Source organism: Ursus americanus, chromosome 24, assembly GCF_024610735.1.
Source record: "Ursus americanus isolate L20-20 chromosome 24, mUrsAme1.1.p, whole genome shotgun sequence".
Taxonomy (NCBI): domain Eukaryota; kingdom Metazoa; phylum Chordata; class Mammalia; order Carnivora; family Ursidae; genus Ursus; species Ursus americanus.
Genome location: NC_142150.1, coordinates 19,822,983 through 19,837,789, shown reverse-complemented (window position 1 = coordinate 19,837,789; position 14,807 = coordinate 19,822,983). Strand labels below are relative to the sequence as shown.

The 14,807-nt window shown below is 37.0% G+C and overlaps 1 protein-coding gene across 3 annotated transcripts in view; it reads left to right on the top strand.

Annotated features, from left to right (window-relative positions):
• CSTF3 (cleavage stimulation factor subunit 3) overlaps positions 1-14,807 on the top strand; it is a 67,702-nt gene that overhangs the window by 45,868 nt on the left and 7,027 nt on the right. For all 3 annotated transcript variants that reach the window (XM_087854735.1, XM_045808536.2, XM_045808537.2), the window contains exons 4-15: positions 967-999; positions 1,394-1,491; positions 2,795-2,861; positions 2,945-2,979; positions 3,065-3,191; positions 5,240-5,317; positions 6,090-6,252; positions 8,560-8,669; positions 9,057-9,173; positions 9,431-9,505; positions 11,062-11,205; positions 11,557-11,659. In XM_087854735.1, coding sequence (XP_087710861.1) covers positions 967-999; positions 1,394-1,491; positions 2,795-2,861; positions 2,945-2,979; positions 3,065-3,191; positions 5,240-5,317; positions 6,090-6,252; positions 8,560-8,669; positions 9,057-9,173; positions 9,431-9,505; positions 11,062-11,205; positions 11,557-11,659 — 1,150 coding nt within the window. The remainder of the gene's footprint in view (positions 1-966; positions 1,000-1,393; positions 1,492-2,794; positions 2,862-2,944; positions 2,980-3,064; positions 3,192-5,239; positions 5,318-6,089; positions 6,253-8,559; positions 8,670-9,056; positions 9,174-9,430; positions 9,506-11,061; positions 11,206-11,556; positions 11,660-14,807) is intronic.

Here is a 14,807-nt window from a genome sequence, read left to right as displayed (position 1 = left end):
CTGACTCCAGAGCCTGACTGAGCTGCCTCAAAGTGCAAAACTTAGGCATATCCTCATAAAATTTGTGAATTCCGAAGATCAAGAGGAAATCCTACAAGTTCCAGAGAGAAAGAGCAACTTATCAGCAAAAGAAAAAATGTCTGTCATCAAAATTCTCATCTATATCACCTTAAGCCAGAGAACTGAGAAAATTTATATATACTACAGAGAGAAAAGGACCACAAGCCAAGATTTCTCGAACCAAATTATCCACGTATCATCTGATGAAAATACTCAAAGAAAGGGGTATCTAATAATATTTAACCTTGGTCTTTGCACATGTTATTCCTCCTGCCTGGAATAACTCCTCCCTTCCTTAACCAGCCTAATGCCTCATCCTTAACATCTTCACTTTGTTCAGGAAGTTTTTTGCAAATCCCCAAGTCTGAGTTTTATGCTCCCCCTAAGTGCACCGAAAGCACCCTATATTTCCCCCATTTTGGCTCTACTTTTCCCCATAAAATTCTAAGTCCTCTGAGGACACAGGTAGACACTGTACATGTCGTGTTCACTGTGGTAGCTGCAGTTCCTACCACAATGCCTAGAATATAGTAGGTTGACTGGGTGACTAAAATTTAATTGTAGTCAAAGTTAGCAAATCTTTTTGCTACCATACTCGGTTTGTTCTAGTAGTAGCTATTCAGGGAAAATAAGCTTTAAGTAAAGTTTGTCTTCAGTAGATACATAAAGCTTTATTCAGCTATGTCTTGTATATATTTCTGCATCCTCCTTGTAACTATAATTTTACAAAATTTGAAATTTATAAAATTTCAACATAAATGATTGTATGAAAAGCTGTATGTGTAGAATCTATTTACATAAGGCATAAGTGTAGGGATGCAAGATTAGTCAAAAAACTCTGGCATGGTGTTTTAATACTTAAAAAACAGTAATGTTAATTCTGTATTTTTCTCTATTTCTCTTCAGATAAAAGCTAAAAATTATGACAAGGTTGAAAAGGTGAGTCCTCATAAGCATATTTTGAATTTTATGCTGAAATTTAACTTAGGACTTAACACATATAGGCAAATATAGTAAAATGGTAACAATTGTTGCATCTAGGTAGTGATTATATAGGAGTTCATTGTACTTATTCAACTTTTTTTGTATGCTTGAAGATGTTCATAATAAAAATTTTGGAAAAGAAAATATTTATACTCCACTGACCAAAATCATCAGAATGATTTTGATTATCTAAACTGAAAATAGGAGGGATTTGTTAAATTTACCATTTATCTGTAAGAAGATAAATTCATGAAAACAGCTGAATTTGTTTTTTTGATGTTCAATTTTGCCCATGTACATGTGGAATTTATTTAACTGTGGATTCTGATAATATTTTTTGTATTTATAGCTATTTCAGAGATGCCTTATGAAGGTTTTGCACATTGATTTATGGAAGTGTTATCTTTCATATGTTCGAGAGACCAAGGGTAAACTGCCAAGTTACAAGTAAGTTAAAACAAGATCTTAAGAATGCAGGTCATCTCCAGGCACACAGTCAATCCCACAGAAACTCACACCTTCTCTTTACTCTGAGGAGAAGAGACTTAAGAATTCAGAAAGTGAGGGTTCTCTGCGAAATCAGTAGAACTCGGAACACGTGCTTCAAAGAAAGTCTTATTCTGGAGAATTGAATCACCCAAGCCCTTCTTCTATGTTGAAACACTGTACATTTGCAACACCAGATCACTTCGTCGGCAGGCTTGTTGTCAAACTTCATAAAAAGTGTCTTATTACTTGTCATAGCACTACTCTTGGCAGCTTACTGCAGCGTGCTGCCTACGTATTCAAAGGCATCTTGACAGTTCTCTCGTAGTGTAGCTCCCCACTTGACTTACACCCGCGGATCCATCTTCACGGAAACTCAATAATGGACTTTCTCAAGTAGCTATTCTTGTGTATAACAAACAAGCAAATTATTTCTATAACCAGAATTCTATCTTTATTTCCTTTTCCTCATTATCTTTTATCTTATGTTGAAGAGGAAGTTCTTTCTTCCTAAATTTTACTTCAGAGCTGATACATCTTCAGACATAACTTACCTCCTTAATCAGAGAACCAGATAGTTCCACATTTGAATCTGCTACATGTAAGATTAGGCAATCGAAAGGATATAAGGATAAGTGAAACAGGGGCTTTATCTCTGATAAGCTCACAAACAGTAGGTAAAATAAAGTATATAAATTAATGACATTGACAAACTAAACACAAAAAACTACTTTATATACTTAGAAATCTTTACATTTTTGCTTATACAAAGGTTCAAATGCTGTTTTGATCATATGATCAGAAGTTATGATTGGTTTATTTTTTTTTTAAAGGTTTTATTTTTAAGTGATCTCTACATCCAATATGGGTCTCAAACTCACAACCCCAAGATCAAGAGTCACATGCTCCACCGACTGAGCCCGCCAGGCGCCCCATATGTTTTAGTTGTAGATATATTTTAATAACAAATACTTGTTTTTAAAAAAACATGTCTTTCAGGGTGCCTGGTTAGTTCAGTCAATAGAGCATATGACTCTTGATCTCGGGGTTATAAGTTTGAAACCCGCAATGGGTGTAGTGATTACTTAAAAATGAAATCTTTAAGAGGGTGGCTGGCTAGCTCAGATGGTAGAGCATGTGACTTTTGATCTTGGGGTTGTGAGTTCAAGCCCCACGTTGGGTACAGAGATTGTTTTAAAATAAAATCCTTAAAAAATAATAAAATCTTAAAAATAAGCAAACATGTCTTTCACATTTTTTTCAGAGAAAAAATGGCTCAAGCATATGACTTTGCACTAGATAAAATTGGAATGGAAATTATGTCTTATCAGGTAGAGTTAAATTTTTTCCATATATATACTTAATAAATTTGAAAATATCAAGAAAGATACTGACATTTTATTTTATTTCTTAGATTTGGGTGGATTACATCAATTTCTTAAAAGGCGTGTAAGTATTCTTACAGTTTTTTTTTTCATGTGACAGTTGCTTTAACTATAATATAATTGATGGCATTTTTTTAATCCACTGCCAGGGAAGCTGTTGGATCTTATGCAGAAAATCAGAGAATAACAGCTGTCCGAAGAGTTTATCAACGAGGTTGTGTTAATCCAATGATCAACATTGAACAACTCTGGAGAGACTATAACAAGTATGAAGAGGTAAAGTAGGCCAGAGTAGTTCATTAGTATAACTAGGCCATTTTTAATTTTGTTTGTTTTTAATTTTTATGCATTGCGGATTTATGAATTCTAGCCTCTCTAGTATAAGGTACCTGGATATTAGTGCTACACAGGTCTGTTTTTATACTGATTGTAATCAGAGAACTACCCCTAATGTTTTTGTCAGGTTTTGAGAGTCTTCTAATATTACTGAGTTACTACTAGGAGAAATTATAATTCATACAAAACCACTTATATTCAATGCTAAACCATATCCACACAGTCATACATACACATTGTCATTCATCTCTTATGAAATGGGACCTTATTAGAATTGTTTCCGGTAGTAATTATCAGTTGCCTTGCAGGTCTTTCATGTAGTTACAGTGCTGTGATTTATTGGCTTGCAGTGGGGCTGCAGTCCAAGATCTTTGTCTCACTGGCATATTTTTTAAGCAGCTGAGCTAATCAGCTCATATATATAAACATACATGCCAAATAAGCTGTATCGTTAAAAGAAGGTTTCTCATATATCCGTTGTGATGGGGAAGAACTATGTAATAGGGTGTTGAAAATGTTCTCTCGGGGCACCTAGGTGGCTCAGTCCCTTGGGTGTCTGCCTTCAGCTCAGGTCATGATCCCAGGGTCCTGGGATTGAGCCCCATGTCGGGAGCCTGCTTCTCCCTCTCCCTCTGCCTGCTGCTCCCTCTGCTGGTGCTCTCTCACTCTCTCTCTCTGTCAAATAAATAAATCTTTAAAAAAAGAAAAAAGAAACTGTTCCCTCATAGGCATGAGAAATTGTTCTCAAGTTTTTTGGTTTGGGGATTTTAAAAATTGTTGAACTCTACAAAGAACTTTTAATGTTAATGTGACTTTTATCTATCAGTATTTAGCATATTGAGGTTAAAACTGAGAAATTTCCAAGAAATTTTTAATTCATTTGAATTTCGCAATAATATACTCCTTACATTTTAACATAAATAGCATTAAAAAACTATTTTCCAAAACAAGAAAAAATTTAGTGAGAAGAGTGGTCTTGTTTTATATATTTATAAATCTCTACCTTGCTTAATAGAACATTTTCATATCTGCTTCTAAATCCAAAGTGTTATGATATTGAGCATCATGTAGCCTCTTAGAAACTTCCTTGGACCCCCTAAAGGGTCTTGGAGAACAGGAATGCTTGAACTACTATTTGAGAACTACTAAGTATGAAAGATAACATTTATATCTCCATGCTACTTCTGCATTTATTTTTAAAGTTATGCAGACCTGGGGCGCCTGGGTGGCTCAGTTGGTTACGCCTCTGCCTTCGGCTCCGGTCATGATCTCTCAGTCCTGGAATCCAGCCCCGCATTGGGGCCGGGGGAGCGGGGGGCTGCTTAGTGGGGAGTCTACTTCTCCCTCTCCCTCTGCTCCTCCCCTTCACACATGCTCTCTCTCTCTCAAATGAATAAATAAAATCTTAAAAAAAAAAAAAGTTAACACAGACCTAGTTAGAAAAGGGCTTTTAAAGCAAAGTGCTGGCTATTCACCCTGATGAATCTGTATAGCATTTTTTATTAATAGAATTTTATATGAAATAATAGACCCTTTCTTTTTTTTATTTTATTTATTTATTTGACAGAGAGAGACAGCCAGCGAGAGAGGGAACACAAGCAGGGGGAGTGGGAGAGGAAGAAGCAGGCTCTTAGTGGAGGAGCCTGATGTGGGGCTTGAACCCAGAATGCTGGGATCACGCCCTGAGCCGAAGGCAGATGCTTAACCACTGCGCTACCCAGGCGCCGCATAATAGACCCTTTCTAAATCATTCCTTATCTTTAGAAATTCTTGATACATGGAGACTTACTACCAGCCCCTAACAGATATAAGCAGATCCTCCTTGATCCCTGAAGCATGTAATGTGATTGACCTTTATTTTATTAACAAAATCTTTTAAAATTTAGAATTTTAAATGATTTCGTAAATGCACAAATTAACTGTATTGTGCTAATATTAAAACATACTTAATTTTAAAATAATATACATTTCTCTTTGTTTTTTCCTAGGGTATCAATATTCATTTAGCTAAGAAAATGATTGAAGATAGGAGTCGAGATTATATGAATGCTAGGCGTGTAGCAAAGGTATGGAATTCCAACAGTTCACTTCTTTTGATGAGTATGTTGTTTATACAAGAGCTTTCCCTGTTTGGTGTTCTTCTTGACATTTTCAATTATTAGCAGTCTTAACCAATGACAATTAATTTCATCATCTGAGCAGATATATTTGAAATGAAATACCTCTTTACACACATGTTGAAGGACAAAAATAGAATAACTCAAGTTTGGAAGAAATTATTAAAATACTTGAACAGGACATGGAGACAAGGTTCTGCCTACAGTTGGTGAAGTAGTTCTTATGCTTTCCTCCAGTGTGCTCATACACACCTGAATACTGTACTGCTTTGTGGTCTCATAGCTCTCAGGGCCAGATTTTTGTCTTATGTGCATACCTTTCCATTCATTGACACTGTTAGAAGTAGGGAAGATAGCCTAGAAATACAAACTATTGAAATTTTAAAAGACAGACAGTTTCTCCAAAGATGGCAATAATGATGCCACCAGATCATCAGTCATATTGTTCTGTCAACTCCTCTGTCCTGGAGAGTGACCTCCTAGATCACCTGCAGAGAGGGCCCAGGGGTGTTCTGTTCACTCAGACCTGGGAACCTGTTCTTCGGTAAGTAACCCTCTGTTACCTTTCTCCCTGCTCTTCGGTAGTTTTAGATTACATTAACAAAGTGGTATTTGGGGAAAATAGGCATTTGGAACAAAGTATTCCAAATGGATCAACTCCATTCCACATATCTGAGTTGTTCTTAGGCTCACCGCAGAATTCTAAATGCTTGTTATCTAGGAATATGAGACAGTAATGAAAGGTTTGGACCGCAATGCTCCCTCAGTGCCTCCTCAGAATACTCCCCAAGAAGCCCAGCAGGTGGATATGTGGAAGAAATACATACAGTGGGAAAAGAGCAACCCTCTTCGTACAGAAGATCAGACACTTATCACAAAAAGAGGTAACAAGAATAACCCTCCTGGGACTCCAGTTACATGTATGTTCAGCCACTTGATATTATCCCATAAGTTATTTTTTACCTCCAGTCTTTTTTTTCTCTTATGTTCTTCAGATTCAATAAGTTCTATAGATCTATCTCCATCTGTGTTTTATCATATCCAAACTGCTGTTAAACCCATCCAGTGAATTCTTCATCAGATATTATACTTTTCAATTCTATAAATTTCCATTCAAGAACTTTTGGGGAGCACATGGGTGGCTCAGTAGGTTAAGTCTCCAACTTGATCTCAACTCAGGTCTTGATCTCAGTGTCATGAGTTCAAGCCCCGCATTGGGCTCCACACTGGGTGTGGTACCTACTTAAGGAAAAAAAAAAAAAAAAAGGGAGGCCTGGATGGCTCAGTTGGTTAAGTGTCCAGGTCTGGATCTCAGGGTCATAAGTTCAAGCCCCATGTTGGGCTCCACACCCAACATGGAGTCTACTTTTAAAAAAATATTGTATTTTTTTATAGTTTCTTTTTTATAGTTTTCATTTCTCTATTGAGTTTCTGGGTTTATTACCATCTTTTTCTTTATATCCTTGAACATATCTATAACAGTAGTTCCAAAGTCCTCATTTGCTGATTTCCAACATGTGGGCCATCATGGAATTGGTTCCTTTTTCTCTTTTTTTTTTTTTTTTTTTTAAAGATTTTTTTTATTTATTTGACAGAGACAGCCAGCGAGAGAGGGAACACAAGCAGGGGAGTGGGAGAGGAAGAAGCAGGCTCCCAGTGGAGGAGCCTGACGTGGGGCTCGATCCCAGAACGCTGGGATCACGCCCTGAGCCGAAGGCAGACGCTTAACGACTGCGCCACCCAGGCGCCCCTGGTTCCTTTTTCTCTTGACTGTGGGTCACATCTTCCTGTTTTGTCAGAGTCTAGACATTGAAAATTTTTCTTTTGGACATTATACAAATGTACAAACGATACATTGTAAAGACTGGGTTCTGTCATCTTCCTCTGAAAAATGTTGAGTTTCATTTTAGCAGGGAGTTAAATTACTGACAAGATCACCTGGACCTTGTTAGGATGGATCTGTTTTAGTTTTGCTTTTAATTTCACAGTAAATCTCTTTGTCCTGGGACAAAGTCTTTAGTCCTTAAACAAAATGGGAAGTTCAAGGTGTTTGCCCAGACCCTCTAACTTGATGGGACTCAGATTCTAAACTTGATCTCCATTACAGTGGGCAGGTGCTGAGAAACCTATACAGCTCTGTCAGCCTTCCAGCTGTGCTTTCCACTTGAGCTCTTTGTATTCTTCCCTGTGTAAGTATATGTTGGAGGCCAGCTAAAGATTTGAGGGCATTTATGCTCAGATATTCAGGCTCCATCCTCTGTGGCTCTCTCTTTGGGGGGGATTTTCCCCTTAATTTTCTACCTGTTCTCATAGCTCAGAATGCAATGTTACTTGCCTCAAGCCAGCAAGACTTCAGTATTTGACTTGAGATCTATCTATCCCAGAACTATACACACAGTGATGTGTCCCTGAGGGGAAAAGTCTTACCCTGTGTGGTTCTGATTTTTTAAGGGCTCAATGTTCTTTGGTTTCTGTCTTGGCCATTGGTTTCTTTTGATCTGTCTCCCATGCCTTTAAATATGTTTCATGTATTTTTTGGTTTATGATTTTTATTTTCAGGAGAGTTAGTCTGATAGAAACAACTGCTACTGTCAGAACTAGAATTTGGAACTTTAAACAATTCCTCAGTCTTGTCTTACTCTTATCTATAAGCCTTTGCAGATAGTGTTCCTTGCCTACACCATGTTCCCTGTTCCTTCCTGAGCTCCCCTTACTCTCTCATCTGACCAGATTCTGTCCCTTCTTCAGGTTTCGCTTTAGATGTCAGTTCCTTAGGGAAGCCTTTCTTGAGTCCCTAAACTATGCTAAGTTCTGCGCCTGCAAGTTCAAGAGTGCACTGCACTTTCCTCCTCATAATAGTGATTGCTTTTTATAATTGCCTTCGTGATACCTGCCCAACACAGGCAGGCTCCTTGAGTATAGGAAGTCTTAGTCTTAGTCTTAGTCTTAGTCACTGATACAGTGACAGTATCGCTCACATTCCCTAGCATATAGTTTGTGTTCAGTAAATACTAATTTGATTTGATGGGGCTTGGGTGGATAGTGGTTCCAGAAATCACTACAGCTTTTATTTCTAATTATCATTCATTATTGAGGGCCCTGTTTTAGCCTACTAAGTTAATAGTGATGCTTGTACTGATAGTTCATAAATAATATTTATTTTAATTGAATGTTGTGAATGTCTTCCCTAGTTATGTTTGCTTATGAACAGTGCCTGCTTGTACTGGGCCATCACCCTGATATTTGGTATGAAGCTGCCCAGTATCTTGAGCAGTCAAGTAAACTGCTGGCAGAAAAGGGGGTAAGTATTCCTCTCCCAACGTTTGGCCTTTTCATGGTTTTAATAGAGCAATAGTTTGCTAAAAACATAACACTGAATTTTGGTAATGAAGTATAGGTGTTGAAAATGTGACTCTTATGTCAATATAAAGCTTAGTGACACTGTTATATGTGGCTACCTTAGAATTAAAATATAGGGGTTGTTTTTTAATCTATTAAAATGATGAACCATTTAGAATACTTGCATGATTCTTCTGTATGTTAAGTAACATATGGAAGAAGTCTTTGGAATTTTTTTAGAATCCAGAAATGTATATGTGTCCATATGTATATATGAGAGTATCTATTTCATTCTCTTTCAGCTGTATGAAAATTATTAAAGAGTGAACTTTCTTTTTTGTTCTCCTAGGATATGAATAATGCCAAGTTATTTAGTGATGAAGCTGCTAACATATATGAAAGAGCCATAAGCACTTTATTAAAGAAGAATATGCTTCTTTATTTTGCGTATGCAGATTACGAAGAGGTCAGTAACAATATTTAGAACTTTCTTATAATTGGATTTTTTACTGCAGGATTAAATTTTTTTCTGGCTGCTTCTTTGCCAGGCATATTGGTTTTAGTAGAGATGGTGCAAAATGAACAGTTATTAGTCCTCAGCTCATTATATATTTATGCTCAAAGCAGGTGCCATTGTTGGGTGCAGCCTCTGGATTCCTCAGAGCTCAAATCCTGCTTGTTTATGAATGTATATTTATATCCACTTCTTCTCTACCACCTTAGAGTCGCATGAAGTATGAGAAAGTTCACAGTATATATAACAGACTTCTGGCAATTGAGGATATTGACCCCACCTTGGTGAGTAACATTATGTCTCTTACCACCTTTGCAGTCAGCTTTAACAAAGATTTTTCATTTACATACATTAAAATTCACTTTTTTTGGCATACTTCTATAAATCTTGACCGATAACATAGAGTCATGGGACCACCATTACAATTAAGATACAAAACGCTTCAATCACCTCACAGAAATTCCCTCATGTGACCCCTTCCTGGTCAATTACTGATCTGTTCTTTCTTTCTTTTCTTACTATTTTACTTATTTTAAGTAGGCTGCACACCTAGTGTGGGGCTTGAACTCACACCCCTGAGGTCAAGTGTCACACGCTGTACCAACTGAGCCAGCCAGGCACCCCCTCAGTTTTTTTTTAAATGCAGCAGTATGAAGCAGTGGTGCTTTCTCTGACGCCTTCCTCATGATCGTGGTGTAAAGTCATTTATGCCACATAATTGTTGCCTAATAAGTATTTCTTTTTAAATAAATGGAAACAAGAGAAGCCAACAGTCTGGGAAGGAATTGGACAGGAACTCACTTTATCCTGAATTTTGCTCCATAACAGTGGTTTTCAGAGCCCCGAGTTTCTGTAAAAATGCAATGAAGATCTTTCACCCAGAGGGGAGGGGGACAGGCCAGTGCATGCGGCCCTGGACCTCTGCCTCAAGTCAAATCTATACTGCTTTTTGTTTGTTTGTGTTGGGATTCCACTGTTCCCGTTGCTTGCATTTATTCATCATTTCAAAATTCATGTAGCAAACTGCTCCGTGCACCATGCTAGATTCCAGAAGTATAATGACAAGTTAGACAAAATCTCTTTCCTCAAGGAACTCATAGTTCATTCATCCCTTCATCCATCCATCTGTCAAAACTGGGTAAGGTAGTTTGACATTGTCAAAACTGGGCAAATCAGGACTCTACTCTTAGTCCGGAAAGATTTGTTCATTGAACAAATATTACATACTTATCATGTATTGGACACTCTGTGGTGCTGAGTATAAAATGGCTCATTAATAGTTTATCAGTAAAGTTACATTATATGATCTTTGAAAAAATAGAGTTAGTGGGCTTTTAAAGCACTAAACGAAGAAAATGTAAAGTTAAACATATTAAACATACTTGTATTAGATTAAATCTTGCGTTTCTAGGTGTTGGCATTTATTAATGGAAGTTTTCTAGTAGTTTTACTTTTATTCCTTCCTTAAAATTTAATTGCATATTCTGGAATTAGTAGTGATGATTGTACAGCCTCAAGCATATACTAAAAACCATTAAATTGTACACTTTAAAGGGTGAATTCTGTGGTATGTGAATTCTGTATCAATTTTTAAAAATTCATTTGCATTAAAAAAATTAATTTGCATGCATCCTTAATACCAGAAAATATTTGCTTATGGACTTAAATAGAGCACTATCTATAAGCTTACTTCCTGCTATCTCGGGTATTCAAGATTGTTTTCTTATATGGGAAACATACTAGTATGGGAATGAGGTGATACTGTTTTGGATGCTCCAGGGATCACATTCTACCTAATCTGTAGTAAAGAAATGCCTTTTTTTTTTTTTTTTTTGCATAGGTATATATCCAATATATGAAATTTGCAAGAAGAGCAGAAGGTATCAAATCTGGAAGAATGATATTTAAAAAAGCAAGAGAAGATACCAGAACTCGCCACCATGTCTATGTCACTGCAGCACTCATGGAGTATTACTGTAGTAAGGTAAGTGCCGAAATAGAATATAAAGGTAAAATAGTTTCTTTCATCTGAGATACATTAATCAAAAGAAAGGTAGTCCTAGTTTCTGTCCTTAAGTTTTAATTGCTCCGGATCATAAAGGAAGTCTCAGTGTATCTGTGTGAAAGTATATGGAGCATCATCCAGATCCCCTCTGCTGGCTAATTTATGCCTTATTAAACACCTTGGTTTTTAACTCAGCAGTTTTTACTTAATATGATTTTAATTTCCATTTTAATGCTTAATGTAACTTACTTAGGTGTCCTAGTTTTAATATTGTTTTGAGTATCTTGTCTGACATTTCATAGAAATCAGTACATTCCTCTCTACTTCTAGGACAAATCTGTTGCCTTTAAGATTTTTGAGCTGGGTCTAAAGAAATATGGAGACATTCCAGAATATGTCTTGGCCTATATTGACTATCTTTCTCACCTCAATGGTAAGTCAATTCTAGATCTATAATGGTTATGTAATTAATACTAAACCATCAGTATCATTCTCTGAATGTACGTTGCTGGGTTTCTTTCTTTCTCAAATGTTTTCTAATTCTGTTGTCACCCTGGAACCAGGCACTAATAGGCACTCAGGAAATATTTGTGGCCTCCACCATGAATTTGTATTTGAGTAATGGTAGATGCTTTTGACTCTGCAGAATGGTCTTTAATACCTCCTCAGTGAAGTCCCATCACCAGTAGGATAAAGCCACAAATTCAGCCTTGGGAAAAAGAGTCACTCATGCTCGTCTCTGACGACTCTGGGCAAATCATCTCTTATTTCCTGGGTGGGGGTGGAGGAATAGACAACAAATATCTAGCCACCAAAACTCAAAGATGCCCGAGTAGTAAAGTGAAGTGCTTGGAGGCTGTTGGGGAAGAGATTTCAAAAAGAAACATTATGTTTATTACCATCTTTATTTCTCTATCCTGTTGTAATAATAATGGCCGTCTTTTACTAATATCTGACCTTATACCAGGCACTGAGCTGGGGGATTCCTATAATGTATATGTATGTATGTGTCTCATTTAGTCTAGTTACCTGTAGTCCAGTACATGTAATTTCTTGACTTTTGAAATGATCTGGTATAAAAGTTGGTTTCAGAAAAAAATGTACAGGGGCGCCTGGGTGGCTCAGATGGTTAAGCATCTGCTTTCAGCTCAGGTCATGATCTCCAGGTCCTGAGATCGAGCCCCATGTCGGGCTCCCAGCTCAGCGGGGAGTCTGTTTCTCTCTCTGCTTCTCCCCTTGCTTGTGCTCTCTCTGTCTCTCTCTCTCTCTCTCTCTCTCAAATGAATAAATCTTTTAAAAAAAAAGAAAAAGAAAGAAAAAAATGTACAATTATGTGCCATGTAAATGAGTGAGATATCACAGCTATATAGCAATGCTTTGAACGATACTTTTAAAAAATATAGCATTCTTTATACCTATGTAGTGGAAAAGAATAAAACTTAAATACGATTTGGTATTTTAGCTTAGTGATTTTACACTCTGGAAAAGGACTTAACTCTGAAAAATGAGACAGAGCATTTAATTAAAAATTTTTCTCTTATAGAATTAATGTTCCTTGGGCACATGGGTGGCTCAGTCGGTTAAGTGTCTGCCTTTGGCTCAGGTCATGATCCCAGGGTCCTGGGATCGAGCCCCGCATCAGGCTCCCTACTTGTGGGGAGCCTGCTTCTCCCTCTCACTGCCTGCCACTCCCCCTGCTTGTGTCTGTCAAATAAATAAAATCTTAAAAAAAAAAAAATTAATGTTCCTTAAAAAAAAAAGTTCCTCAACAATTGCAAATTATTTTGCTGTATTTTTTTTTAGAATAGTTACTAGTATGTTATTCTAAAAATGCAGATATCTGATATCAGCATTGTCTTCCAAAAATCAGTGTTTTACACAGTTCTTTCATTTGTTCATCCATCTACCCATCTATTCATCATTTATTCAGTACCTTCTGGTTACTGCAGTCTGGGAATACGAAGGTGAATAGGACCCCATTCCTATTCTCAGAGCATTCTCATGGGGGAATCGGGTGTGTAAACATAACTGCGTCATTGTTTGGTGCTTAGTTGTAGTGTGAGTTCTGGGGTTAGGTATATAATCTTGTTTCCCATTTCTCATCTGCAGAACGGTCATAAGAGTGCCTCTCATAGGATTGTTGAGAGATTTAGATGACTTTTTGCATGTGTTTGACTTATACATGGAATGTCGTATGCATACTGTAAATGTTAACTACTTAGGATGATGGTGGCAATCATAAAAAAAAAATGTGCTACTATAATAGAGCCCTGAATGAACTACTTTGAAGCACAGTGAAGAGAGTATGGTTTAAGTTCTAGAGCTGTGCTGTGCAGTTGTGATATCCACTAGACCACTAAGAATTGAGCCCCTGAAATGTGGCTAGGCCAAAATGAGATGGGGTGGGAAGTGTAAAATACATACCAGATTTCAAAGAGTCAGTACAAAAATAAAAAAAAAAAACCGTAAAATATCTTAATTTTCTTATTACATGCCAAAATAATTTAGATATCTTTGGGTTAAATAAAATACATTAAAATTGATTTCACCTTTTACTCTTTTAAATGTGGCTAGCAGAAAATTTAAATTATGTATGCAGCTTGCATTATATTTCTGTTGGACAGTGCCGTTCTAGGGGCAACATGAGACGGGTCTTGAAGGACGAACAGTAGTTAGCCAGGAAAAGATAGAGGAAAATGCATTTATTCCAGGTAGAGAACACAGCATGTAAAGCAGTGGGAAAGTTATGTGGAATGGTAGAAAGTGTGTCTGGAGCAAAGCTTGGGTTAAACCAAAAGAATAAAATACAAGATTTACTTATTTTTTGAAGTACAATATGTTAAGATGAAAGCCATGAATATGGTGCTATCTTTGGTTCAATACATTTAATCTCTTGGTTTAACTTTGCGTAGGGACTATAGCAAACACCGAATAACTACCCTGAGGCAATAAAAACCAACACTCTGCTGTATTTTTTTTTAAAACAACTTTATTGAGGAATAGTTTATATACCATAAATGCCCCCGTTTAAAATACACAGTTCAAGGCTTGTTAGTAAATGTACTGCTGGATTCTTAAATTTTAATAGATCCCTTAGGAAGAAGTGTCACACATTTTTCCCACTTCCACTACAGGGGACCTCCCAAGACTTAAATTTTAATTGTACCTATATAAGAATTTAGTTATATAGAGAGTAGTCCTGGTGATGCAAAATAAGAAAATCACCTATATATAAATTTGAGCTTGCCATCCATCACATTCCATGTATTTTAAAACTGTCGTCTGACACAATATCAGCAGATATATAATTTTTATTATTTTTAAAAGGCCAGTGGGGGGGCGCCTGCATGACTCAGTCGGTAAGTGTCTGCCTTCAGCCCAGGTCATGATCTCAGGGTCCTGGGATTGAGTCCCCCTTGGGCTCCCTGCTCAGTGGGGAGTCTGCTTCTCCCTCTACCCCTCACCCCGCTCATGCTCTCTTTCTCTCTCAAATAAGAAAATAAATATTTTTTAAAAAAAGATAAAAAGCCAGTGGGATACCTTGTGCAGATATCACACTGTTATAACTGGTCTGACGTAAA